Source organism: Haliaeetus leucocephalus, unplaced genomic scaffold (genome assembly GCF_000737465.1).
Source record: "Haliaeetus leucocephalus isolate CR32 unplaced genomic scaffold, Haliaeetus_leucocephalus-4.0 Scaffold722, whole genome shotgun sequence".
Taxonomy (NCBI): domain Eukaryota; kingdom Metazoa; phylum Chordata; class Aves; order Accipitriformes; family Accipitridae; genus Haliaeetus; species Haliaeetus leucocephalus.
The window spans coordinates 3,267,210-3,293,652 of NW_010973158.1; the positions used below are offsets into that span (position 1 = coordinate 3,267,210).

General features: G+C 38.7%; 1 protein-coding gene across 1 annotated transcript in view; it reads right to left on the bottom strand.

Annotated features, from left to right (window-relative positions):
* The window catches only part of ZSWIM6 (zinc finger, SWIM-type containing 6), a 49,565-nt gene extending 24,755 nt beyond the window's left edge, over positions 1 to 24,810 (bottom strand). The window contains exons 1-4 of the mRNA XM_010580591.1: positions 24,795 to 24,810; positions 24,036 to 24,392; positions 14,385 to 14,533; positions 13,705 to 13,855 (exon numbers count right to left, since the gene is read on the bottom strand). Of these exons, the coding sequence (XP_010578893.1) occupies positions 13,705 to 13,855; positions 14,385 to 14,533; positions 24,036 to 24,392; positions 24,795 to 24,810 (673 nt within the window). The remainder of the gene's footprint in view (positions 1 to 13,704; positions 13,856 to 14,384; positions 14,534 to 24,035; positions 24,393 to 24,794) is intronic.
* Positions 24,811 to 26,443: the final 1,633 nt, after the last annotated feature.

A 26,443-nucleotide genomic window follows, 5' to 3' on the forward strand; every position in this document is an offset into this window, starting at 1 on the left:
AGTAAACACTGCTTTTGTGCAGTCTAATAGGAGTAAGATATTTTTACTACAATTACTTCAGTAATTTGGTTACACTAAAAAATTCGTTTTACATTTTCTGTTTACAGAGCTTGAAGGGAAAGCTAATTTGCGCAGACATTTCACACATACCATCACTTTGGAACCTGCTCCCTGAGACTATATAGCAGGGCAGGCACAAAATGCATCAGGGTCTCTAGCAACCATTTTCAAATGGAAAGATTTTTCTCTAAATCAGCTGTTTCTTCATCAGCGTGAACTTTGACAGAACCATGAATACACCTGAAAATACTGTGTAGCAACAGTTCATTTGCTCATTAAGAACGTGCCTTATACACTACAAGAGATTCAGAGAATACACTTAAACTATGCAATCTTCATAACAGGCTGAAAAAAAAAAAAAGAATAAAAATGCAGCTGATTCTTCCAGGATAATAAAATTCTCACATTCAAGTATTATTCTGCTAACTGAGAATGCCAAATGGATACCCAGAGCACAGGCCATCGCATTACATTCATTCCTAAAGTAACTCGGCATGTTGGTATGCAACAGCACAGGAACCAGTGGAAACACAGCTTGATCCTTAAGGTTGCAAGTCCCCCCTATACTCAGACCAACATGGAATGGGGAAGTAATATCAAAGAAATCCGAAAACCGCACCAGAATGTGATATGGTACAGTGCAGAACACCAGAGACACGACACTACTGCAGATTATTACTACATAGTAGTTAAATACAGTACAGCAAGTGTTTGGGGTTTGTTTTGTTGAGGTTTTTTTAAAGCGTCTGAAACTTGCCATGGGAGTAAATAAGGCCAATACTATTTTTAAAAAATTCTTTTAAAGTCAAATCATATGACTTTCTTTAGACACACTTGTCAACACACTTCACTCTCCAGAGTTAAATTACAACTGGTTCTTATTATCAAGCATCAATGCATTCAGCACTGCCCAAGACAGAACTACTGTATTTCTTGCAATCTGCATAACAAAACAGAAGACGGGGAATATTGGAAAGTCTTGAAGAATAGTTATGTTAGGCTTGCTTATTTATTTTCAAAATCAAACATCACTTGAGGTCACTAAGACAACACTGTACCTCAGCATCTAACAAAAAAAAAAAGCCAGTATTTTGTAACCAGATTCCCAGTGTTCTCAGACTGAAGCAAAAGCAAAGTGGAATACCTTAACTGCATTTGGTAAGTATTTCAATCATCCATCAAGGCAGAACACACACTAGTGATTACACCATGCCCCTACAAAATGGCCTTTTCTTTTTCCATGTCTCAGAAACACCACTAGAGGTAAAGGAATTCACTTGCCTTCTTCAGAAGCTCCACTATGCATGAGGTAGATCTAAGAGGCAGGAAAGGGAAGAGACATCCCAAAGTATCAAAATCCTTTAAAACTTCTTTGGTTTAAAGAGGGAAACTATGTCAAGCATAACTACATTGTTAGTAGCGATTGTCTCAGAAACCCAGGCTATTTTTATGCAAATGAAGCACAAGGACAAGTGTATTTCTAATAAACCCCACACAAAACACTTAAAATTTCAATAGACCCCAACTGCACCCTGCTCCCAGTGACTTCAGGGCGAGCTGCATGCACGTCTGACATCTCTCCCAGCTTTCACAGCTGCCCCATTCCCTGCAGGAAGAGGAGTGTGAGACAAAACTCCCCCAAGAGAAGAGAAGGGAACAGAAAGAGCCTCGGGCTCAACTCCTGTAGTCCTACAAAGGCTACCATCTGGGAGAAGGATGCATAATGCCAATGACCCCACACTCTTCAGCCTATTTGTGTTTCTAGGTTTTTTGGTTGGGGGGTGGGGGGTGGGGGGGTGGTGTGTGTGTGATTTTTTCTTTTTTTTTTTTTTCTCCCCCTAGCATGTGTACCTTTGCCTGCATTCATATTTCTTCCTCCTCGTGCTTCCTAAGTGCCTGTCCCCTCCCCTGACATCTGCTCCATTCTGGCTTTTTCAATTCACTGATTCCTGTCCTGCTCCTAGCGCTGAAAAGTCTGAAGAAAATGTTCACTTGTGCCCAGATTTTTACCACATGCCAACTGGAAGGTGCCTGGAGGATATTCTTCCTGTTTCTCTGATACTCTCAGTGGAAGCCCCCCTGAGCTGGCCCTTAAATGTCACCACCAACCTGAAGGCTTACACTGGCCTCAAACAAGAAATTCTCTATTTTCTGCCTAATGGCTCCCATACAGCGAAACTGCTGATCACGCTTACCTCTTACTACAGACGAAACTTCTGGAAAAAATGAAGGACAGCTACTTGTAATTTGTGAGGAATGTATCTAAATCCATTTCCAGCGACTTCAGCCTGGAAACTGCTGTTGGTCTATACTCAAAAGAAGTTCCCAAAGTTAATTCCTGGCATTCTCAAGTTTACCTGTTTGACTAGATTTAATGATGTCACCAATGCCACCTTCAGTATGAACAAATGTCTCATTAAAGGAAAAAAAACCCCAACCCAAACCAATAAAAATCCACAGAGAATGTGTTTGTGTTTACATACTTTGTTTTTCTAACACAGCTTGCTCTCTTCTTCCTGTCTCTCTTTCCTCAGGCACCAGGTATCTTTTCATACTGGTTCTCAGCAGGCTCACACATCTTCCCCTTCCGCAAACTACATGCTACTAACCCAAAAGTAACGTTCTGCTTTGGGTCCCTTGACTGTGACCTACATCCTTCCAATACAAAACTCCTCACAGTACAGTGGCAACATTATCACAACCCAATACACAGAAATTTTTCCCACAGAAGATAACTGGAAAAGAAGACTCACTGCAAGTGTAATTTGGTATTAATTTCACAAGGGAATGAATATTAGAACCATCATACTGCAGTGAGGAATGGCCTATTTTGGTTCAATACTAATCCTCTTGACCTGGAAAAAGCCAGCTTTGCTAAAACACACCTTTGGTTCAGACAGTCCTCCTTTTGAAAATTCACAGTTGTCATACATCTCTAGTGTGCCTCACACCACAAAAAAACATAGGTTACATTACTGCTTTACACAACGCACACCTTCCTCATACGTACAAGGGAACATCGGTACTTGTGTGTTTCTCAGTAGACATGCATACCTTTGAATTCATGGGGCAGAAAGGGTCAGCACGCCTTTACACTGATTAGGATTTAAATACGCAAACTGAAAAACATTAAGAAGTATTCAGTTCACTGTAAAAGTAGATGTTGTAATAATTACACATCCTGTGTATGCATGCATTCATGAAGCCAAAGGAAGTGCAAGGAATGTACACAGACTCTCCTGAGAGATGAAGCATTGCTCAGTTTTCACAAATCCCATTATATTTTACTCTTGCCCCAGTAACCAGGAAGTTGGTGACGGCAACAATTTTAGTGGGGGGCTAGGACACTGATCATGATTGAAGATCCAGCCTACAATTCTTCCAACTGTGATTACAGTCTTCCCAATAAATCTGCTTTTCCTAGAAATATTATGCTACCTTGTCAGGGTTGCTGTGTAGCTAAGCTTGGTTCAGTATTTCCTCATTTACAATACCTGTGTATCAATGGCTGAGACCTGGCCTTTGCTCTGGAATTTTACATTTAATATACTTAAGATCAATCCATTCATTTGCAAAATAAAAATATGGAAGTAACAGATGCACATCTATTGTGACATTTCTTTGCCCTTCCCATTAATGCACATCTCTCTCAAAAACTAAAACCCCATAAGCTACCAGGTTAGTAGCATTTGATCATTTCAAAGAAAATGGAGCCCGGTAGTCAAGATCATTCCCTTTGTGCAACAGACAAATCAGCTTCAGTAATTGCTGTATACTTGCCATGGTGCCCCATTTGAGCATAACCAATTCTATTACAAAACCATCATTTTCCAGCATTGGAAGTACCAGAATAGAAACAATACTAGGAGACAGAACCTATGACCCCTTTAAAGTAGAAGTGTCAGTGAAGAATTTTAAAGTGGTTTATACCTGGACTTTCACTAGGACAGCCACTTGGAAACCTCAAAGGAGGTAGTGCATGGTATTTATTGCTTCTCAACGAGAAGGACAAGTGCCTTCAGAAGGACTGGCAAAGCCACCTCCCTCCTTCAGGCACGGAGAGATCTCCATTAGAACAAAGCATAATCAGAAGTCCCACTGGAGAATGCTCCAATTAAACAGTTGCTTTTATGGAATAGTGAAGATAGGCAAAGCACTTCAGTGCTGTTCTCTCCTCGATAACAACCCCAAGGAAAAGTACCTTCAGCATTCAGCTGGATCCAAGTTGCAATTTTATTTATAAAAAAAATTCCTTAATGCATTCTGGTTTCTCTGTGCAACCTTCAGAAAAAAAAAGGCTTTCTATGGGTGCTGTGTTTCTTGGAGGACAGAATGTTTCATTTTGCTCTAATTCGCTCTATTACTGAATTAAACTTTGATGTATTGGTCTTGACAAGTGCTTCATGCTGATTGCATTGTGTATGATAGTATAATCACTCCCTATGCATTTCACACTAGCGGGCTGATTAATGCAATAGATTACCTGCAGCACTGATGGCAAGAGGGAATCATTGCCCTTCTGCACACTAAACTCTGAATGTGCGTTAGAGGGAGTGGAGGTGTAACCCAGGGACAAAAAAAATTACTAATTTCTTAAGTTTCCCTTTCTCTCTTGCTGCATACTGCTGCTCCAAGGGTTAAAGGCACACGTGTATTTGGCTGAAAGGAAACGGATATTTACATATTGAGATTCTATTCTAAGCTATCATCAACTACATGCTCTGATCTCTGTGAGTCAAGCAAAGAAAAACTGCTCTTGTCTTCCTATGTTTTCAACTTTTAGCACAAAGGAAAAAGGAACTAACCAAGCACTTCTGTCATTTCACATGCGCCCGTTGTTCTGGGTTATGCCTTTCTGAGTTTGTTTTAAAAACTGCTGCATCTTTGCAGACACTCTGCCATTTGACCAAAGAGTTTCGTATAAGAACAGAAATTTGCCTGAAAGGTGCAATTTACATTATCACAGCCTATCCCTAAGAGAGCACTTAGGATCTGTCACACGTATGTTAAATGCCCCTCTACGCACCTATATAACCCTATAACCGAACCACTGTATCAAGGCACAGGCTATTAGTCTACAAAGCTAGAAGAAACTATAAAGCACCTGCAAATAAGTCTCACTGATGAACTTCCCCAATAATCACAGAACTATTCATTCATTTGTTCACAATCAATCAATTGAAGGTAAAAGCATTGATAATACTAGCACAAATGGTACAAAAATATTTTATGAGTACCTTAATATGATTCTTCACAATTTTGAGTAGTTGCCAATATTTACAGCTAGGTGATGAACACAAAGTATGCTCCTGCCCAAAACAGAAATCAGGCATTTTATCAAATATTTTAACTGGTAACACACTCTCAGCATTCACAGCCTATTTCCAGAAACTCTGACAATTTTCAGAAGAAAAGTTAATGTGACTACTAACTATAGATACACTAACCTACCTCTATTTAAATTTATTGTCAAGATAATTCCTCTCAGTTAATTTTTTAGGAAGATGCAAAACTGGGAAGTTTGATATATTCATCAAACAAAACAAGATATTCATAAAATAAAGGGATGAAAAATACCTCTCATTTTTTTAAAAAGCAGAGCAAGTACAAACACTCCCTTGCATAGTGGGAAGTTCAGAAAAAGGTATGATTGCCACAACTATGCTCACAGAATGTAAATAACCCACTGTAACTGGCCAGAAGAACACATTCTGACTGCCTAGTCTGAATTCTTTCCTACTCTAAAATATCCTGAGTTACTTTCATCTTCCAGTCCAAAAGTGATTGTTGAGTTTTTACAAAAACAGCATACTTCAATTAAGATTTCTAATACAAGAATCGAGCACAGCTCCTGGTTTGTTGATCTACTATCTACTGCCTGGCTACCACAACTCAAAACTCTAACCTTATTTCTAGTTTTCTAGTTAAATTTGCCCAGCTCCAATTACAATTTTCAGCCACCTTTTGTTTGCTTGGCAGAAGTGTCTTCCCTATCCATTTTTTAGTCTATGTAGATATCTTAAATTATAAGAGGATTTCCTTTGTTTTGCTTTGACGGACCCAAGCAGGCTGAGATTCTTGCACCTCTCATTTTAAATTACTCTTCCAATTTTTCAGTTATTTTTCCAGTATGCATTCAAGACAGAAAACTGGAAAATACCACAAGGCTAGATTGCTGGACCATAGTAAAGCTCAGAGAAATCACTGAAGATTCAGTAACTCCTCTCCATAAATCTATTACTTCTCTCTAGCTCCAGTATTTACTAAAAGTGGTATTGGAAAATTAAATGGCAGCTTTATGTTACTGAAGTATTAAAAATAAAGAGTGAGAGAAAGGAAAAAAAATAATGCTAAGTACCAACTTGAGCTCATAGTAAAACTGCCCTTAATCCCAGCAGTCATGATTCCAGTTAGGACCACAGTAAGTTTTGTACCAGCTCCAATATAGAACAATTTTTTAGGACACTTATAAGTAAATCAGTTCAACAGCTTAGGAATAAAAACTTCAAAACTGTTTTAATGTGGGTATTTCAAGAAATTTGGCTCCTGCAGTAAAAGTACTTTCCATCCAACTGAACTAAATGGAAACCCAAACTTTCTGTATGGTATTAAAAATAAGCCTCTCCAGCTATGCTTATTGACTAAAGTTAATTACTTTCACCATTATTCCTCAAATCTGATAAATGCCACAGGAAAGAATACCCTCTTTGAAAATAGCTCCCACTTACTGTCATACTCTGGCCTCATATACCCTCATTTCATACACCATTATGGCACATGGCAGTAATGAAGGAGGAAGGAAATAATCCTCAGGGAAGATGGACAGAACCTGTCCTTGCACAACTGCAGCCTGGCTTCATTCACCAGGGAAATGAAGGTGACAGCAACAACCAAGACACTCCAGGGCCATGACAGCAATTTCTTTAAGTTGTCATCCATAACTCAGGCCTTAGAGCAGCAAAACTGTCTTGTGATGCAAACTCAGAAGTACTGTTAATTTAGTGCCTCCAATAGCACAAATCATTCAAATACACTGACATATATTAACATCTTATTCTGTGAAAAGTAGGTGTAACCTTAAGCGCATGAACTGAAGGCACACATGTTTTATAACTGTATGGCAACTACACCATGGCAGCTAAGACTAAACAAAATGAAAGAAAGAGAAGTATTATCAGTTAAGCAAAGACAGCCTACTGGATGTGATATAGTTGAAGACACAAAGTCCCACAAGGAAAGACCAAGGGAAATGGTGCAAAGCATGGTGCATCCCACCTCCTTTGAAACATAGGTCTTCCTACAGCTTTCACTTCAAGGCCAGAAATGTACTATGTGCAACTGATTAATCTAAACTTAGAAATTTGAAGTTAGCTTTATTTTCTACATGTGCAGGGCATTGGTACTTTCCTTAGCTTTATGACAGAACATAATGCAATTAGAACTTGGGATAGTCAAAAAAAATCATAGAAGTATGGATATAAACTTTGCACTCAAATTTGAAACTTGAGAGCCTTGCTGCACCATTTTTTAAATACCATAACATACAGGAAAAAGTGAATGTTTCTACTGCATGATCCTAAAAAGGGACTGCATGAAGTATGCAGCTCCAGAAAAATGGTATTAGAGCACAAAAACTGTAATGAATGCTTAACTTCAGTGATTCTTTTTCGTGGCAGCCCTGAAGTAGTCATCAAATCAGGCATCAGGAAGGAATTTCTCTAGGGGCATATTGGCAACAACCCTAGCTGCTTTTGTCCTTTTTCCCCCCTCCACTTAAGTACTAAGCAGAGATAATCTGTTTAGAACAGCTGGCATGTCCTATTCACACAAATTTGTCTCTCCAATTACAAACGGAAGGAATGCCTCAGATAGAAATATAGATGGAGAACAGCTTCATTTAGTTAAGATTAAAAGAATCTAACTTGGTATTTTCTAGAGAGGAATATAAAACTTTTATAAGAAAAATTCAGAGTGGGTTAAAAAAAAAAAGCATTATTTAACACTCAATCATTAGTTTGCTCATGGCAAAAGGGTAATTAAATCTCTTAATTAATCTATAATGATTCCTTGCCTAAACTCAACATTTAGAATTAAGTTTTAGATGATGAGCAAAGTGTTACTGATAAAAATTTAGGCATGATCCTTCAGGAAATGTACTGCACTATTTCTCTACATGACATGACTTTGTAAAATGATATTTTAGTTTTAAATTTTAACACAAAAATGTTAACACTCTAATCCAGAAAGTGGCCAAAATATCAGCAAGTGTGAACTCAAAGTAGACCATCAGGCTGTTCCAACATTTAAAAAGCAGCCCACAACAGGGCAAAGTGCTAGTGAAAAACTACTAAGACTACTAGAACTGCTAAGGCAAAGACATGTTACTCTACTCAGGAAACACCTTTATGACAACAACCTGTTCAGCATGTGTAACAGAAAGGATTCTAAGGATGTCACCCAGGAAAGCTTTATCCCATGAACAAGGCTCATGGCAATATCATTGAGAGGTTCCTATGCTTAAAAACCTTTAGACAACAACAAGTGGTTGAGGTAAACAGGTGAAGCTGATGCATTAAAATGTGGTGACTACCCAGCTGGAAGTACAGAATACCTTTTAAGTTCTCCTTAACATCGTAAAATAAGATAACCAACAAAAGACCAGGATCAGCATAATGCAAACCCAGAACACATTTGCCAATTTTATGCACTGCCCTGTCTTGCAAGAGCTCTTCGGACACACCCTCTTCCCCATGACAGAGCCATCATACTTTTGTTCCACAAGAAACTAATCCTCAACTTGAAAAAAATCAGCTCCGGTCCCCCTTGAACAGTTCTTAAATATAAGAATGGAGGAAATCCACTAGAAATGTTTGTTTTGAAACATGCAAATTATGTGAAGTTTCTTCACCATGAAGGCAAGCAAAAGCATATAAAGATAGTGAAAATGGTAGTTCACAAAAAAAATCTGATCCTGTAATCTACGTGTTGACAAGCTGTTGGGCTCCATCACTCCACCAAGCAGTAGATACTTGTCTTAGATCCTTCTACTTGACTGCTTTCATCAGATTAAGCATCTGGGATTTAATTTAACAGTTTCAGCTTTATTAAGCTGTCACAAGAGCAGCCCCGCTTTGATAACAGTAGCTGCTCCAATTATGGCTTGGTTTAGGGTTGACAAGTATAATGATTCATTCGTGGCACATGAGAAGCAATAAAAGGTTGTTTTGCATTACAGCTTTAAAAATGTGGGCACTTTTTTCATTTAATTTGTCACTTAGCTTTTGCTAAGAGGACATTTAAATTGCAGTAAAAGGCAAATGGGGCTTTTAGTTTAAATGTAATCCCCATATTTAAATGATCTGTAATGGCGCAGTGTTCGAGTGGGAACACTATTGTTTCACACTGGGCCCTGATGGTGACATGTGACATTTGTATTCAGGTCCTGTATTATCCATGTGGCTAAAGGGCTTCCAATTTCATTTCACAGCCAGAAGCCTGCAGAAAACACCAATTAACTTGCAGATCCCATTTGCCGACAAAACTCAGCCTCTTCCTGATGTCTGGCATCTGGCAGTGCTCAACATTTAATTCCAAAGCAGAGGCTCGCAGCCATCATGATCCCTGGGCTGGGGCACAAAATCAAATTTTCCCCCTTTAAGGAAATCTTTTTACTTTTGAACAGAACAAGCAACTTTTACTTAATTTTTCATGGATGAATATTAATGAATACTGCTATAGTAAGATTGCATGGTCCATTTCTTCCCTCTAGACTACAAAGAAGGTTAACTGACCTTTTCTTTAGAACACAGATCTCAGCTCAACAGGCATCAGCAGATACTTACTGTGCATTTCCATATCCTCCCATTTTACCAATGCAATTTAATTTAAAAGGCAAACCAAGGTGCTTCAGATAATTAATCATTCTGATATACTGAAGTCTTCAACCATGGTCATCAAGAGTTAAACACCTAAAGATCAGCATGTGAAATTTATCTACTGAGACACCATTTAAACAGCATCAATGTGAAGAATTCCAACTCCACTCTAAACTCTAGGAAGTGCATTCATGTATTATTGTGGCAAGTTGGAAGTATTTACCAATGCATCACTGAAGTTGCATCTAAATTCTCTTAGTATGAGAAGTATATCAACAAGCCTTACAGCTTTGACCTGTAATCTTGATCTTTCCAATAGTACACCTTTAGAGTTCCATAAGCAACATTTAGCTCAACCCATTCTTTGATATACAACAGGGGAATTTGCTGAGCCTAATTATTATATTCTTCCTCCTGAGAAGGACAACTAGCTAGTTATGTGTAAGGCTTTTTTTTAATTTCAGGCTTTTGAATCATAAATTGCTTATGGAATTAGGACTTTGTATTAGAAAATAGTCAGGTCCATACTTAGATGTGAAGTATTTGTGAGGTGGGGGGGTGTCTTTTTTTTTTTTTTAATCAGCACCTTCAAACATTCAAATCCAATCTGACTTCAGTAGAAGTCAACAATTTACCATAAACTTCAGCAGGAACTCTGATCAGAGCCCACTGTGTCCTTCCAGTACCCTTGCCAATGCTGGGCAGGAAGCATCAGTTAAATTCTAGTGAAAAGGTCAAGTGACCCAGTTAAGGAGCAAAACTGAAGTTATTTAAGTATGCTTAAAAACCTATGCCAAGATTGAACTGACAAAGTGGCCATATGCCTAGCAGTTGGCAGACAGCATACCAGGGCAAGTAAGCAAGCCTTTACTAAGCAGAGTCTGTATTTACATACTTTTTATGCCTAAAATTTGCCATAAGTACTATGTTACATTGCCACCTCCCTGTGAAGTAAATGAGATCATAGATAAAACTTTGTTTTTTTGAAAGACATACATATATGCCACTACCAAATTACTCTGAACAAATACAAAAAGTTAAGTATGTAAAGGCCTGTCTCATTCTCTTCATCGATATTTTAGTTCTCTAACGTCCTAGAAGATGACAAGACAGGAAGCCAACATCATTTTAGAACACAGTGATAACATCACCCCCTTAAACCCAATGTCTGAGTTATCCCTGCCAGTATTGGCACAGGGCCATCCGGCCAGGGCCATCCTGCTCTTCCTTCTGCAGCTTGCTATTGTAATTCTGGACTCCCTTAAAATCTCCTTCAACTTTTGCACATTCGCTTTTTTTTTTTTGAGATGTACATTTCACCTGGAAAAAGGTACCTGTTTAATTTGAATGAAACTCAAGGCAAAATCCTAGCAGAAACATGGTAGCAGTTTGTAACTTTCACACAAGGTAGGAGTCAGGCTGGAGAGATTAATCCAATTAACAGCCATTTTGAGGGAACTTGCTAAGCACCAGTGGAAGGAATTCTACTGGTGTGGGGAAGAAACGGGACAGTTTAGCAACATAAACATAAGCTGGAGCTGGAAGAACCAAGTTCTACCCTTAGCCTACTGCATACCTGAAGTGATTGAAATGTATTTGCAACTGAAACCATAGTACACAATCAACATACTTTGATAATGTTAGAGGCAGCAGAGCAGTTCTGGACTGAAACAACAGGGTCTGCCTCAGATTGCAAATACAGCAGCTGAGGTAGTGGTGAGGCTGGAGGCCGCTCTGCAGCTTTTTGGGAGTGGCACGTATAATTCTGATTAAACAGAGGTAAACTAATCAATTCAATTAATCTAAAATATTGCCTATTCAATGCTGCAGGCAGAGAGGTTCCACCTCCTCTACCTTCAGACAGGTGCTGCCAAGAAAATGATGTTAACATGAAACTGATGAAACAAGAAGAGGAGCCACTAAGAAAATTTAACAAAACCTTTTATGTTTATTGGCAGTATGTGGTAAGACTGCTACAGGTAACAGATGGAGAACACATTTCTGCCTCTCCCACCACCTACCAGCTCAACCCACATAAGCAATGAAGCATGAGACCCTCCAGTTTTCAGTATGGTGGGATACAATTTTGCTGCATACATGTCCAGGCAAGCCCTGCTTGGCAAAAACTGTTATTCCCCAACAAGCTAAGGCATCATAAAAATGACACACTAGAAGGGTTGTTACACTTGAAGACAAGAAGTTGTATCTACAGTCTTTCTGACAGAGCTTTACCTGCTCTGATATTGAGTCTTTCCACCACAGAGGTCTATAATGTCAACCAGGTAGCTAGTGCTTTATTAGCCTAATGCTTCATTTAGAGTGAACATAATTCATGCTGAACAGGTTATATCCAGTCTTAGCCCCACCAGTCAACATGCAATCAATCATGGTCATCTTTAACAGTGGAAAACTTAAGTTTAGGGTTTGATGCTTCCTTTCTAAATGAAGCATGTTATTCTTGCTTGGATTTAATTTCATTTAGCTTGGTTTTGGAACGTTAAAATGTATCAAGAGCATTATGGTCTTTGGTTCTCTTCTCTGCAGTGTTTACATAATGTCCCATAGGGCATCATCTGTAAAGTTTTTTGTTTGTTTGTTATTTAATATTTATTTAATTCTATGTTCCAAGCAATACTGACCAGAACTCATCTCAAGACAGACTCCTTTAAGTCTAGACTTGAAGTGTCATTCCAGACTGAGTGAGAGCACAGGTAACTACTCCAAGTTCCGTGAACCACAAGTTGATTCCTTTTAGGCTGTGTATCTTCAGCTTGCTTTGAGAAAGCCTCCAAGACAGCATCCAAAACCCTACTACAGCTAAGATATACATATTAATCCCTCCACTTACACACTCTGAATTATCTTTTAGAGAAACAAATTAGATTTACCACTGTATTTTAAATAATTCAGGTTGTCTTTTATCACTGCTACCTTCTACACACTTACACACCAACTGGCTTTTGTTCCAGTACCTTATACCTAGGAAAGGAATGCTTGTGGTTACTTAATGTTCTTTGCACTCACCTACCCACCTTTAAAATATTGGTGACATTTACATTCAAGTTGTTTTGAATTACCCCGCCTTACCACAGATCCCTATAGATTTTGAGAACTTCTGAAGCAGTAGTTCAAAACTAGATTAGCAAATTTCTGGAGCACTTCAGAGCAAGTGCCCTCAGACCCTACCAGTTTACATATACCTTTCCCATTTCAGCCTGTGTTCCTCTCTCCATTGTACAACTAAGTCATGTATCTGGTCGCAGCTGACCTTTCCCGTAAAGCAGTGTTAATTGTTTTAGCCTTCTGTTATTTGATCTCCTTTCCTGCTCAGTAATGGACTTCTACTTGCCTTTGTTGCTATCTTCTGATACTGCTAATGAATCTTCTATTTTGCCTTCTATTTCTCTCTAGTGGTGAATCGATTTCTTCCTTAACCTTTCCAGTTTAGCACTAGTGGCTTATATACATATTCTCAGTTGCGTAGCTATGTTTCCACTTTTTGCTTTATTCTTTTTAGATCCTCAGGTACTTACAACCTGTTGCAATTGTACTTGTTTCACGTCATGCTTCCTCTCCTCCAACTGCAATTGTCTCATACTGTAGATCAGAAATTCAATTTCACCCAACCTTAACTGAACACGTAAAACTGCAGAAAACTCTAACCTGCTTTACCTAGTACCACAATAAAGTTTCTCTCCACCCCAAATATGTAATTGTTTCTTCATTACACATGTGAACACCTAAATGATTTTGAAGTCTGTGCATTTACCCAGTTCATCCCAGAGCTGCCTATACTTGTCAGTCATTGCAGTTCCTTGTTGTCTCCAAAGCGACAGACGAGGGTCAGCCATGAACTGTTCTGTTATCAACGTCAACATGCGAGCTCCATTTGAATCTCTCATCTTTAGCATCTCTCGCACCTAGGAAACGAGTCTTTTAATACAAACTTGAAAATACAAAGATATCGCAGTACAGACAATATGCTGCAGTGTTAAATATTCCACCACCGTTAAATTAGAAATGCAATTTATACATGTGATGTGAAATTTTTAAGTAGAAAAAAGTCTGCCTTCCCAATTTTAACTATTTTTGGTTTCAGTATCCCATTGCAATTCTTCAGAGACACTTCTTCCACAAGTAATCCACAGATGTATTACGCCAACTGCTGCAAGATTAATTTCTACACGTTTCTCCAACATTTTGGGGGTGGGAAGGAAGAGAACAGCAAAGCTGCAGATGGTTGAAATGTTACTTCATATCCTTACACTGATCTCAAGACACATCAGATTGCAGTCCACTGCTGTACAACTCATTATTAAGCTGCCATAATGTTCCCAAGGCTTTGTCTTGTTTTAGAACAACAGGACTTTGAGTAAGATGCGAACAAGTACAGACTGGCGTGGGGAATGGGGGAGAGAAAAAAGGGAAGGTTTAGAGTACTCGACACACCTTTGCAAAAAGCAAATTGAGCTGCTTCCCTGATCCATGGTATCCGCCCTGGGAGAGGAAGAGTTTAACCTGTTCTTGGACCTGTTCCTCATCCAAATGCCAGCAGTTCTCATCATCTATGCTAGCACCTGCTGTTGGGTCAGGAGCACCTGCAAACAGCAAGAAAAGAAATCATTATGTTCTATATAAAGAAGAGAGGTTCATGGGTCCAATGGAGAGGACTACTGCAGAGGTTTTTGGATTTGTGTTTTGATCTGTTTTGGATGTCTTGGCTTTTATCTAAACATTCTTTAAAAATAGACTTAGATCGCTCCTCAGTAGTCTTAAGCACTTAAAAATTACAGCCCATGAAAAGGTATTTAAATAAATAATATTTTATAACAAAACATTGAAATCAAGGTGAGGTTTCTTCCTCCCATCCCAGCAGCTATACTAGAATGCTTTTACAAGGAAAATTAGACTTTGCATAGTATTTCTACAACTGTGATGTTAAAACGACTCTCCCCAAAACACCTGTGTAATTCCTGTACCTTCAGCTATCTTGCTCAGGTTTAAGTGACTGCTAGTGAGTGCTGCTATAGATGAACATGAGGAAAATCATCACCGATGCCTTTGAGCTGTGATGGCTCTGCAAAGCTAAACAAAGAGTAAAAAAAATCCCCTAACAAATCCAAAGTCTTAAAGCACTAAAGGCATTTCCACTACAAGTAAGAGTTACAGCTGTGTATGACTGGTGCTTCCAAAGGAGCATTTTTACATAGGCAATGTCATCAGCACAGCTTCAGTTCAGAGCAACTCTACCTGAATTAGCCTAGAGTGAACTGAAGTGACCAGATTTACATCAGGCAGTGCTTTGGCCACAGGCTGCCCTAACTCGAATTTTGCAGTTGAGATCAGTGATTTTCCACCGGTGGTCTCTTCTAAAGGCTGACAAAATTAACAAAAGCAAGTTCTTGCACCATCTAGAAATCTATATTTTTCTGAATAAGCCTGCACCTCCACTAGATACTTTTTAAAAGTTACTCAAACTGAAAAGGATGAAAAACACTTATCTAAACTGTCAGCGAAACAACACAAAGTAGTGCATCACCATACCAGATGTAAGGTATTTTAAGCATGCCCAAGACTAAAGTTAACTTGACATTTTGATTTTGGGCTTGTCACAGCTGCATAATCTCTATATCCGCTAGGTTTTGAAAAGATGTTAGAAACTGAATTGCGTTACACAATCTATCACTTAAATCCGAGTCCATGTCACCTCTGCAGCCAAAAAAAAGGATACTGGCAGGGAAGGAAAATTACATAGTCAGATTTGCAAAAACTTGCTTTTTCAAAGAAGGCCTGAGAACTTGAAAAGCAAAGATAGCTACAACTCTTCGGATGTATAGGAGTTAAACATTGATTCTATTGATTCAAGCCTTCATTTCACAATTGCAGCTCTGCCGTGTAGGTGAAGCTTTTAAGTGGTCACAGAGAATGCTGGAATCTTTATTCAATGAAAATACAACCAGAAGATGTAAAAGATCAGAGATGTCTTGTCTACTAGTTGCTGAGAGAGTTTAAAAAAAAATCTTCCAGCTCAGCAACTTCAACTGCCTCCAACTTCAGAGCCTACAGCTGGGAACACTGCACTGCAGTGTGTGTGTGTGTATATCTATATATACACATACATACACACACATATACATAGACACACACGCATATATATTTAGATTAATAAGAAACTGTGTCTTTGACAATGTGAATGAACTCTCCTGCCTTCCACAGGAACCATAAGTGTATCAGAAGACAGGAATCAAGCTCAAGACAGTACAGAAACCAAGAAATGAAAAACCTCCTCTTCTGTGAGTGCTTCCATCTTTAGTATGTTAGTTTTAAGGGGCTTTCAATTCAGTCTTCTACATGAAACACATACTGGTAAGTCTTCAGTTGCAAAGAACAAGATAAAAATGGAAATCAAGCCACCTGAGAACAAGCAGTGCAGCTGTTGCACAGACACAGGTTTGCAGTATCACCTTGCAAATAGGTTAAATATTTCATTGCTCTAAAACACAACGAAAAGACCTGTGAAAAGCAACTATATAAAAGCACCACTACACAAAACACTTATATTTATCCCTCGCTTCAATGGAAATTTATCTTTAAATAATCTTGGTATGGCTACTTTTAAATTGAATTAAAAATAGCCCAAGATTCCTCAGCTAAGCTACCCTATTTAGGGAAAAAAAAAACCAAAATTCCTTCTGTAACCGTTTACATTTTATCAAAAGCTCATCGGTCAGTTTGTGCTAGAAGGTTAAATTTCAACACAGCTCCTGCAAATTCTTGAACAAAAGGGTTCCCTTACAGGAACAAGGGCACCCACTGCCCCGGGGCCGGCAGCACTAACCCCACCAAGGCCTCTCCTCCCAGCACGATCCCAAATGTATCTTCCCAAGGGGCTCAGCATCGCTATACTTAAACCAGAGTTATTTTCATGACAGTAGGCTAGAAGACTGTAAAAGCTGAAGGCACCTAGCTGAGGGTCTGAACTCTATGATGCTGTTCAGCACAGTACTACAGATACATCTGACTCTGAGCAATTTTTCCTTACAAGATCTTACATAGGCTACACTCAGTATGATCGAAGTTTTTAATTGGCATGTATAAAGAAAGTTCAGTATACATTTAACTGGCACCAGCTACAGCTGTAATTCACTGATCTTTCAACACTGTTGGCAGTCTCCAGCAATAGCCATGGACTAACAAGGCATGGAGACGGCATGCGCGATCAGGTATGAGTCCAAAACACCTTCCCACCACAGCAGCAGCCAGGCATCCTAGTGATGGCGCTGGGGAAACCTCTGCTTCCACTGCCCACGTCACTCTTGTTTCAGGGTCAAGACACAGCCATCTCCATGTCTCTCAGCCACGCACTTTAAGATCAGTACGTTCACTTACAGTAAGGTGAACACTGATTGGTCTAGCCTGTTTCCTCTCCCACTCAAACACAGATCAATCCTGGGCAACAGACGGGATTTCTACACTGTCACTTTCCTTCTGAAGACATGGGACTGGGTGAGTAGACAAGAAACTACCTGAGCAAGCAACTAGAGGGAGCTGGCTTAGGAGCTGCAAGACAAAGCCCTAGCAATAGCCAGCAGGAAGGCTCATGCTCAACACCAGGCAGAGCTGAAGGTTCAACCCAAAGGTGGTGGCTTCGCTCGGGGTGCAGCATAGCCCCAAACAGGCACCATGAAGCTTTGGCAGATGGACAGTTCGGCTGCAGAGAGGAACATGGGCGGCCCTGAATTTAACCTCTGCAGCGCAGTTTGGTGCCAAGACCAAGTCCCATTCCCCACTTGTAAACTGGGGATAAGTATTACTTACGTGCTTTAGAGGGGTGTCATGAAGATAAATTAGTTCACATTTGAACTATGAAAGTGAGAAGCACTGTATAATCATAGTAACTATTAAAACCTGTAATTAAAGTGTGTCAGTTTATAGACACTAACATATTAATCTCCCTCCCTCCAACCTCTGGCTCCAACTTCTATCATGGCTGGTCTTTGAAAGAGGTTTTACGTCATGTACTTACAGTTAAATACAATAAATAAAGTATTTATACTCAGTATATAGATACAGCCATACATGCTTAATCACTCACTTTTACTAAAATTACTAAATTGCAATCTTAGCAATCAAAGCAGGAATATTGTCCACAACTGTTTGTAACACTGAACACCCAAATAAAATCTGAAAACAGAGTAACAGCCTTTTATATTTATGGACATAGCAGGCTACATGTTAAATATAATCAACTCCAAAGTTCTAAAAAGCAGACACATTTAAAAAAATAAACACATTGATCATTTATATAGCAATTTTAAGAACAACTGCTTTCAAAATGAGCAACCACATTCAAGAACTGATGGTGTATATGGAGAACTTAACCTCGAAAAGTAAGTAGAAACAAAGCAAGGAGCACTGACTAAAATAGGCTAAGAACTGCCTATATTGGAAACTACTTGGGTGCAGATCAACAGTGAAATTTGGTTAAAACAACAGGAAGTAGTCTTTAAGGCAAACTGGTTCCCCGATCCTTATTTCTGAAGTATCACAAGAGTTGTTTTAATCTTCAAATGAAACCATGCCAAATTACTCATCCATAGCCATACTAAACTTTTTTGTTTATAAAAATCTTATTAATTTAAGTATACAAATGAACTGTAGATCAGTTGAATTTTATTAGATGTCATCCCATGGCAGCATTAATGAGAAGAAGATAGGGAAAAATGATTACAAATGATTACATGACTTACTGAGTACTATGCAAAGACTGAATGGGCCCAGCTAGAAACTAATACTGCTGTACACTGACTCACAACAGAATAGTAATTGATTTTGTAAACTTAGTGTGCTCAGAATTATTCTAAACAATAATTATATAAAAGCAAAGATCAGAAAATTAATGATTCAAAGATATTATTATGCCTTTGATTCCCCAAACAATTCAAAGTTTAGACATAAGTCACTTCATGTTGTACTTAATTTCAGAACTCTTGGGTGGAATATAACACCTGTTCAGCAGTGCACAGCAACTGCTGTGAAGCAGCTAGCACTAACAACAGAAAATATAGACAGGACAGGCTAGTTTAAGTTACTGAGGAAAGTTAATAAACCCCCAACAAGTTTTTAACTTCCAAAAAATTCTTTACCTTCCATCTGCACATACAGCAAAATGCATAAACTTATCTGCTGACAGTATCTAAACTCTCTTGCTAAAATCCAGGTGTGACAAACATCATATAGCAAGCAGTAAGTTTCAAAGTCTACTTGTGTGTGGCAGTTAGAAGAACTTTGTTATCAGTACAGACTAGCATGAAATTATTTTCATTTATTTTTACCTTCCATGTCTCAAAACAAAATCTCACTATTTATCTTTTATATAAATTTTATTTATTGTTTAATGTACCCGAAAAAACCTTTCCTAAAAATATGAATTTCCTATGTTATTTTTTCATGCTATTTTGGAGCTATTGATCTTTCATTTTATTTTATGTTGCGCTACTTACTTCTACTTTGGTTTCTGAAATTTCTCTAGTATTGTCTAGTCTTGTTGTTACTTCCTTCCCAAATCTGTTCACTAAACAATTCTCATACTAAGCATTGGTGCACTTCACTTTCATCCTTCTTGAAAGGAAACTCACCTGCCATTTCCTACATTCTTCTTTTGCAACTAGTCCCTCAATCAATTTTGCCAGTTTAAGCAGGGCCATAAGGAAGATCCCATCATTGTTTTAATAATGTATCTTCTTTAACATTAAATGTTCCCTCTTGTAGTAGATCAACAATACACTGTATTCTGCTGTTCAGCCCTAGCCTACCCTCCAATTTTCCACTAAATTCCCATCATTTCAGTAAAATACACTAAGGTCATATTAACACATATTCACCTGTACCTCTGGACTGCCCTTTGGAAATTACAATATATAGGAACAACATTAGATATTCTGAAATTTTCTTTTAAAGCAATTTTTTTGATAGATGCTTCCTTCTTGGCTGCCTCTACCGGCACTCCTAACCTATGTTAGGGAGTAATGTTTGAAGAGGATGGTACTGAGATCTGCCTTGACAAATACGGGAACAACTACCTAGGTACCTCTGCTTCTAAGACAAATGTACTGAAACTGGTTTCTCCCATGTCCTCCCTCTTAAATTTTAGTTCATCTGCATGTGGTTTTGTACTGGCAAATGACTCATTGTGAGTCAAATAATCAGAGAATGGGAGAAAGTCTGGAGAAATCTGTGTACTTCTCAAAGCAGAAATTGCAACAGCAGCACTAAACACTCAGGAAATAAACAGTACAGCTTAAAAGGTAAAAATGAAATTAGTTTGCTAGGCTGTCCTTACACCAATAAAAAGGCAGACCCTTTTTCACTGTGCACATAATAGCAAATCAATACTAATATGAGATTAATATGCAATCAGACCTCCTCCCTACCCCACCTCCCCATCTTGCTGTTACTTTCTTATGTCCACATAAATTCTAAGGAACACAGTTTGACCTTCCAACCAATTTAAGTGATTTTCATACCTAAGAAAAGACAGATCCAAGATGACAAGCCTGGCTGATAATCTGTCATCCTGACTGTTCTCTTCCTAGCCTTACACACCTGCCAGCTTCTTCTGCCACAATGGTACAAGAATTAACAGGGAGGAAAAAAGCCTCAGCTGAGCAGGATCCAAATCTACATCCAGCTTCCTGACTCAGCATCCCAAATTAAACCAAATGTGAAGCCAACAGTTATGCAGCACAGACATCAGGGTATCGGTATGAATACCTACAACTGTCTTCAGTAGAGAAGATTAGACCACACAGATCTCCAGCTTTGAAATCAGGAACACGAACAGCTGTAGCAGTGCCACATGAGAAAAATCAGAACACAAGCAGTCCTCTCAAATATAAGAGGTGCTTTTGTGCTCTAAAAACATGCAAAACCCTCCTGTAATATAATCACCACCAAGTGAAAATTAGCATGGCAAATACAGAAGAGGATTCCCAATAAATCACTCTACTCTCCTGATGAAGTTAGTGAATAGACACCGCATTCCTGCACTTCTAACAGCATCCACTTATTTTTTCCTGCAGTAAGGCTCAGTCATGAAGCAAGAAAGGGTATCGCAACACTCGTATCCACCAAGGAACTCAAAGCGATTTGTCATTTCAAAACAGCGTCAGTGTAACTCACTTCACTAGTTCCCCTGGTAACCTCCTTCACAAGGAAGGTGGCCAAAGGCACTCACTGAATGCTAAGACAGAATTTTGAGCAAATGAACAACTATCCAATTCACCTTTTGTGAAGGAAAAGTACTGCAGAGTTGTTTCATCTCCCTAGCCAGCTTATAAGCAAGTCAACAAGACCACTGTGGTCAGAGATCTTCAAGGTCCCGGATCATTCTTATGTACAAATAAATAGTATTCAAGAGCTGATTTCTTCTGCCTATTGCTGGAATATATGAAAACTAAAACTAGTACAGCCACTACGAGAGAAAAAAAAATTTAAAAAAATTGAAGTTTTATATAAACAACCCTGAAATCGTAACAACCACTAGGCAACATTGAAAAGCATTGCCTCATCTAACTCCAGATTCAAGACTTCCCTTTGATCAAAGCTGTTGCTGGTGTTTCTGTGCTAGGTATCGTCTTACTTTTATAAGCAAGTTTTTATAAATTTTTCCTCTTACTTACTTGTGCCTTCAAGCAGTATTTGATATAATTCCTCTTCAAACACTAGTTTAGTGAGGTTGAACTGTTCAAAGCAAGACAGGTCTACAAGACATTTTCGTATTACAAACTGAACATCTGCAGCACAGGAGATACAACAGAGTGAATGGTGATCTTATGTTCACCAGCCTATGCTATTCGAACCAGAGATAGATTTCTTCTGGTTATTTTTCATAGATTTATTTTGGTTAACTTTATTGTTTTTAATTTAAGGAATTTGATTAAAGATCAAAATAAAAGAATTACAGTATGAATCCTAGAATGCCACTTACTTCCTACATAATCAGAGAAACTTTTTCCTTAAAAGAATCCTGTGAATTTTTAACACTGTAAACATACCAATCAAAAAAAAATCAGACCACGGTTTTATGGTAGTCTGAGAAGAAAAGCAGGAGACTATAGAACTCTTTTGTAACCCAACTTTCTTTGCTAACAGCAGTTTATTTTCTTATGCTACCTTGATTTTCTACTTCAGTTTTTGATATTTTATTAAGAACTACCAACAGTCAATAAAGACATACTGCAATCTCATTTACCAGGAAAACAGCAACACATGTAAGAAACATTTTAGTTTTGTGGATATTTTTAAACTACCCTCCTCAAATTCATTGTGAAATTTCATGATTTATCATCAGCTTAATTTTTTGTTTCCTATTCTTTTTGCTATTTGGGCTGTGATATAAACATTGAATCTCTCTCTCAAAAAAAATAACTTAAATATTAATGCATAATGAGATATTTTGACAACAAGAAAATAGCTGACAAAGTACAACATGTCTATGATTGGTATAATTACATACTTAATGGTGATCAAGTTTAAGCACACTCTGCAACTGCTTGTCACTTCTCTTACAATAACCATAGTAGCTAATACAGCCATATACAGCCATCACCTGTCCTTCCTTTCCCACCTCTGCCTTCCCCTTTTCTAATCACCCTTGAGTGAATCTTCTGTGCTACTTTGATACTCACCATAATTCTTCCTTCCCCTTAATTTCTGATGCTCAGGGTATCACCAACTCTCATGCAATACAAGCCTTCAGTTTACAACATCTGAGCATCTTCCTCTATTGCTTGATGTCCTGCATCTGCTTTACCTTCCCTTTCATTGTACCATCATCACCTGGCAGCTCTGCCAATCACCTTCTCATGTTCCATAACAACTAGAGCAACTGCCTTGCCTCTGGCCACATCCCCCATAGCTCCCAAAGCCAAAAAAGAGCACTTCTCCTGAAACACACCATCTTGCAGCACTGCCAGACTGGGTTTGCCAGGGTCACCGGACTCTAAGGAGAAGGGCTACACTGCAGATGAGTCCTGTTATGGGAAAGACTCCCTTCTTTTGTTCTGCCTACTATCTAACAAACACATGGGTTTTTTTTCTTTCTCTAGTATTAAGCAGCTTGGTTGTGTTTGTATTGCAAATTCTTCGGAATAGCGGTCATCCCTCTGAAATATCTAACACCAGAACTGTTCCTGTCAATGACCAAACAAACAAAGAAGATATTTTTAGATATTTAGATAACTTACTCTTCCCCTCTAAGCTGCCCTTATGCTTACAGCTCTGGCCACCTTAGAGGACATTTCTATCAGGTGACCTTACAGGAACACACAACTCTAATAAACTAGCTGGGTCACCTCAAACCCACAATTACCCACTTTCAGTTCAGCAGACTCCATAGAAAAGCCACCTCAGAAGCCTAAAGTCACACCCAGCACCCTCTAACAAACATGAAGATGTTCAATACAAGAACCTGAGAGCCATTAAACCATGTGCAGCAGAAGGAGCAGGAAAGATCAAGACCTTTGTTGATGCTGTAGGCTACTGCAGCACTAACAGGAAAAAAGCATTGAAATACAGGTTCTGTATTTCTCCTGACTTCATGGAGAAAAGAAATCCCAAAGGATAATAAAACTGTATTTAATGAATGAAAAAAACAGTAACACCTACTTGCTTTTATGCTTTGCCATTAAAACAAAGTTATACAATCAAAATATCAGAAGATTAGTTAAAAGAACAAAATAACAAAAAGATGCCATTGGTAAAAGAGCTCTTTTAAGCAATGTGGCTATACAAAGCACACCACTACTCAGTTTTTCATAGCTGGAAAATACAAGTGTGAAGCAGATCAGGCCACATGTTAACAGTGCTGGAGACATCAAGCTCTTTGCTTATGAATTCTTCTCTCTTTTCCAACATGTATTGCTTTCTAAACTTCTTAAAGCAAAGGTTCAGTAACAGAATCCTCTTTAGTAAACGCCATAGAATCACAGAATAATTCAGGTTGGAAGGGACCTCAGCAGGTCACACTCCTGAACACCACAAAAAAGCTCAAAACCAAAGAGGGAATGAAGCAAAAGGAAGAACAAGTATCAAACTCACCATGGACTTGATTGATTTCTGAATTCTGAGAAAGAATTTCATCTGCTAATTTCTGAGCAGTTGGCAAAACTTCTGTGTGGTGCACTGTGATCAAATACTGTACAAATTTTTGAAGTTGGTCTCTGTTCATTTGAAAGAGTGTCTCTGAAATGGGAAGATGCAGTTTGACCTGATCTGGCTTGCGGATCCGGTATAAAGAGAGTGCCACAACATGCGCACAGTAAAATATGTCCTTGTTTCCACAGCTACAGGTCACTGAGGTAATCTTGCAACGATCAAAGCTGATAGCTACATTGCAAACAGTTTCTGGCTCCGACTGCATTGCAGGCTCTGTCACTGTGCCACTCAAGTGGAAACCTGTGCAGGGGGAAAAAAAGAGAACTTAATAATGTAAGTAAAATACCACATCTAATTATCAATAACCTTTTGTTAATAAAGTAAAAGTCATCATCGATTTCTGAGAAATTATATACCTTAAAAAACTTGCTTTAATTACAAATATTATTAACCCTTTCTTTTGTATATACCCTCTTCATCTCCATTAAAATCAAAAGAGAAGTAAAAAGCTAGTTTACAAGCCCTCTTTGCCATTCCATCACAATAGTTATAAAAGTTTGACAGTAAGAAAACATTTATTTGATTAAATCATAGCTGCAGAAGCAGAGCTGCATCTGATTAAGACCAATGTGAAACTCCCAGTACCTCAGCAAGTTGGCAGCAATTTTCCAAACCCCACACCAGGGAGCCTGCAACACCTACCAGCAAATTTAACCATCTTTCAATAAGTAAGAGGGAAGTAGTGCACTCTAGTGGCATGAAGCCAGGTCTTAGTCTCAACTCTGCCACTGTCACTGACACAAGTCACTTAACCTCTTTGCTTTCACTTCTCCCACAGAGGTCATGTTAAAGCTCACCTCCACCCAAGCAATCCAGTCAGATTGCTATGTTTGTGTAGCTCTTCGGAGATGGAAACTGCTGCCATTACCAATACACAGGATAACAGATTTATAATACAGAATGAGACACGTGCGCACGGTTTCAGAAGTCCGTATTATAGTCCTGTTTCCCATTCAACATAATAAAGCACAAGGCAAAAGAGCTAGGTTTGCTTGTATTGTAAGAAGGTATGGTATACCATAAGAAATACATTGGTTTCAGCAAAGATGCCACTAGTTGACACAGCACCCTGTTAAAGCAAGGTCTCAAACTCTGAAAATCAGAACCTAAACCCACCTCTGTTTGCTCAACATGAAGGCCCAGGTTTGGCTCTCAATACTTTACCACTGAATAACAGAATTTGGGGGTTTCTTTTGGATTTTACATAAGGATGACATTGATTTTGGCTCAAGCATTAAGTCAGAGGCATAGATACAGGGCAATACAACTAAATTTCATGTGCTGTACAATTATTAAACTTGAATGGACAGTGCATATAAAATCTGGGATGGACACTAGAAGTAAGTTGTTGTATATTAACTATTTATAATGGAAATAATATAAACCCACACTCCCTCAAAGTTCAAAACTAATTTAGTATTCCTGAAACACCAGAAAAGTGTATTGTAGGAAGCTGTATCACATGAAAATTATGTCGCGAAAAAGAAGAAACATATACCTAGCTCTAGTCCAAAATGTAGCTCCAGTTGTTTTAAAAAGGGGCTTCAAGTTACAGGAAACAAAGAGGAAAATCTCATTTTTTCCATTTGTTTACACTGTACATTTCAGAGCAGGTTGTGCAGTCAGCATCACTGTTTGGATTACATTCAGCTGCAGTACTCTGATACTCTACCCTGAAGAAGGTCATATGCACACACTAACCTCGACTTTGCAAGAGGATGTTTACCAGTTAAAGTAGCTAAGAGTCAAGGTTGAAGAGGCAGTAGGCTGTAAAGTGCACAGAGAGGAAGTGGGGTGAACGAACAAGCCCAGGCGTACGCGGTACTCTTGCTCTTGTTTCCATGCAACACCTGCACAGAGAAGGGGAATGGAACTGCCCCTTGCATCATGAGCTCCTCCCTCTGCCTTTCCCTTAGGTTTTATAAGTAGTCACAGCATGCTCCTGTAAGTGCCTTCTCCCAAAAAACAGAGGCTTTGTTAAAACTTAGCCAGCTCTATTTATTTCAGGTTAATTCCCAGTAAGTGAAAGTTGTATTGGTGGTCCCAAAGGAACTGCACAGGAGATTTTTCTTTTCAGTATCACTTTCCTATGAAGCATACCTAAAACTTTCTCTCATCCATGAGCTGAGGAAAAGCCTAACACCTGAACACTGAAATGGCCTGTTCCCACTCCCTCCTACTCTGAAGTAATTACCTGAACTCCTATTAATTCCAATAGGGAAAGGCCCAAAGATTCCCTATTAAACCATTTAAAAAAAAAGCCCGACCAGCTACTCCAACATTATCACTTG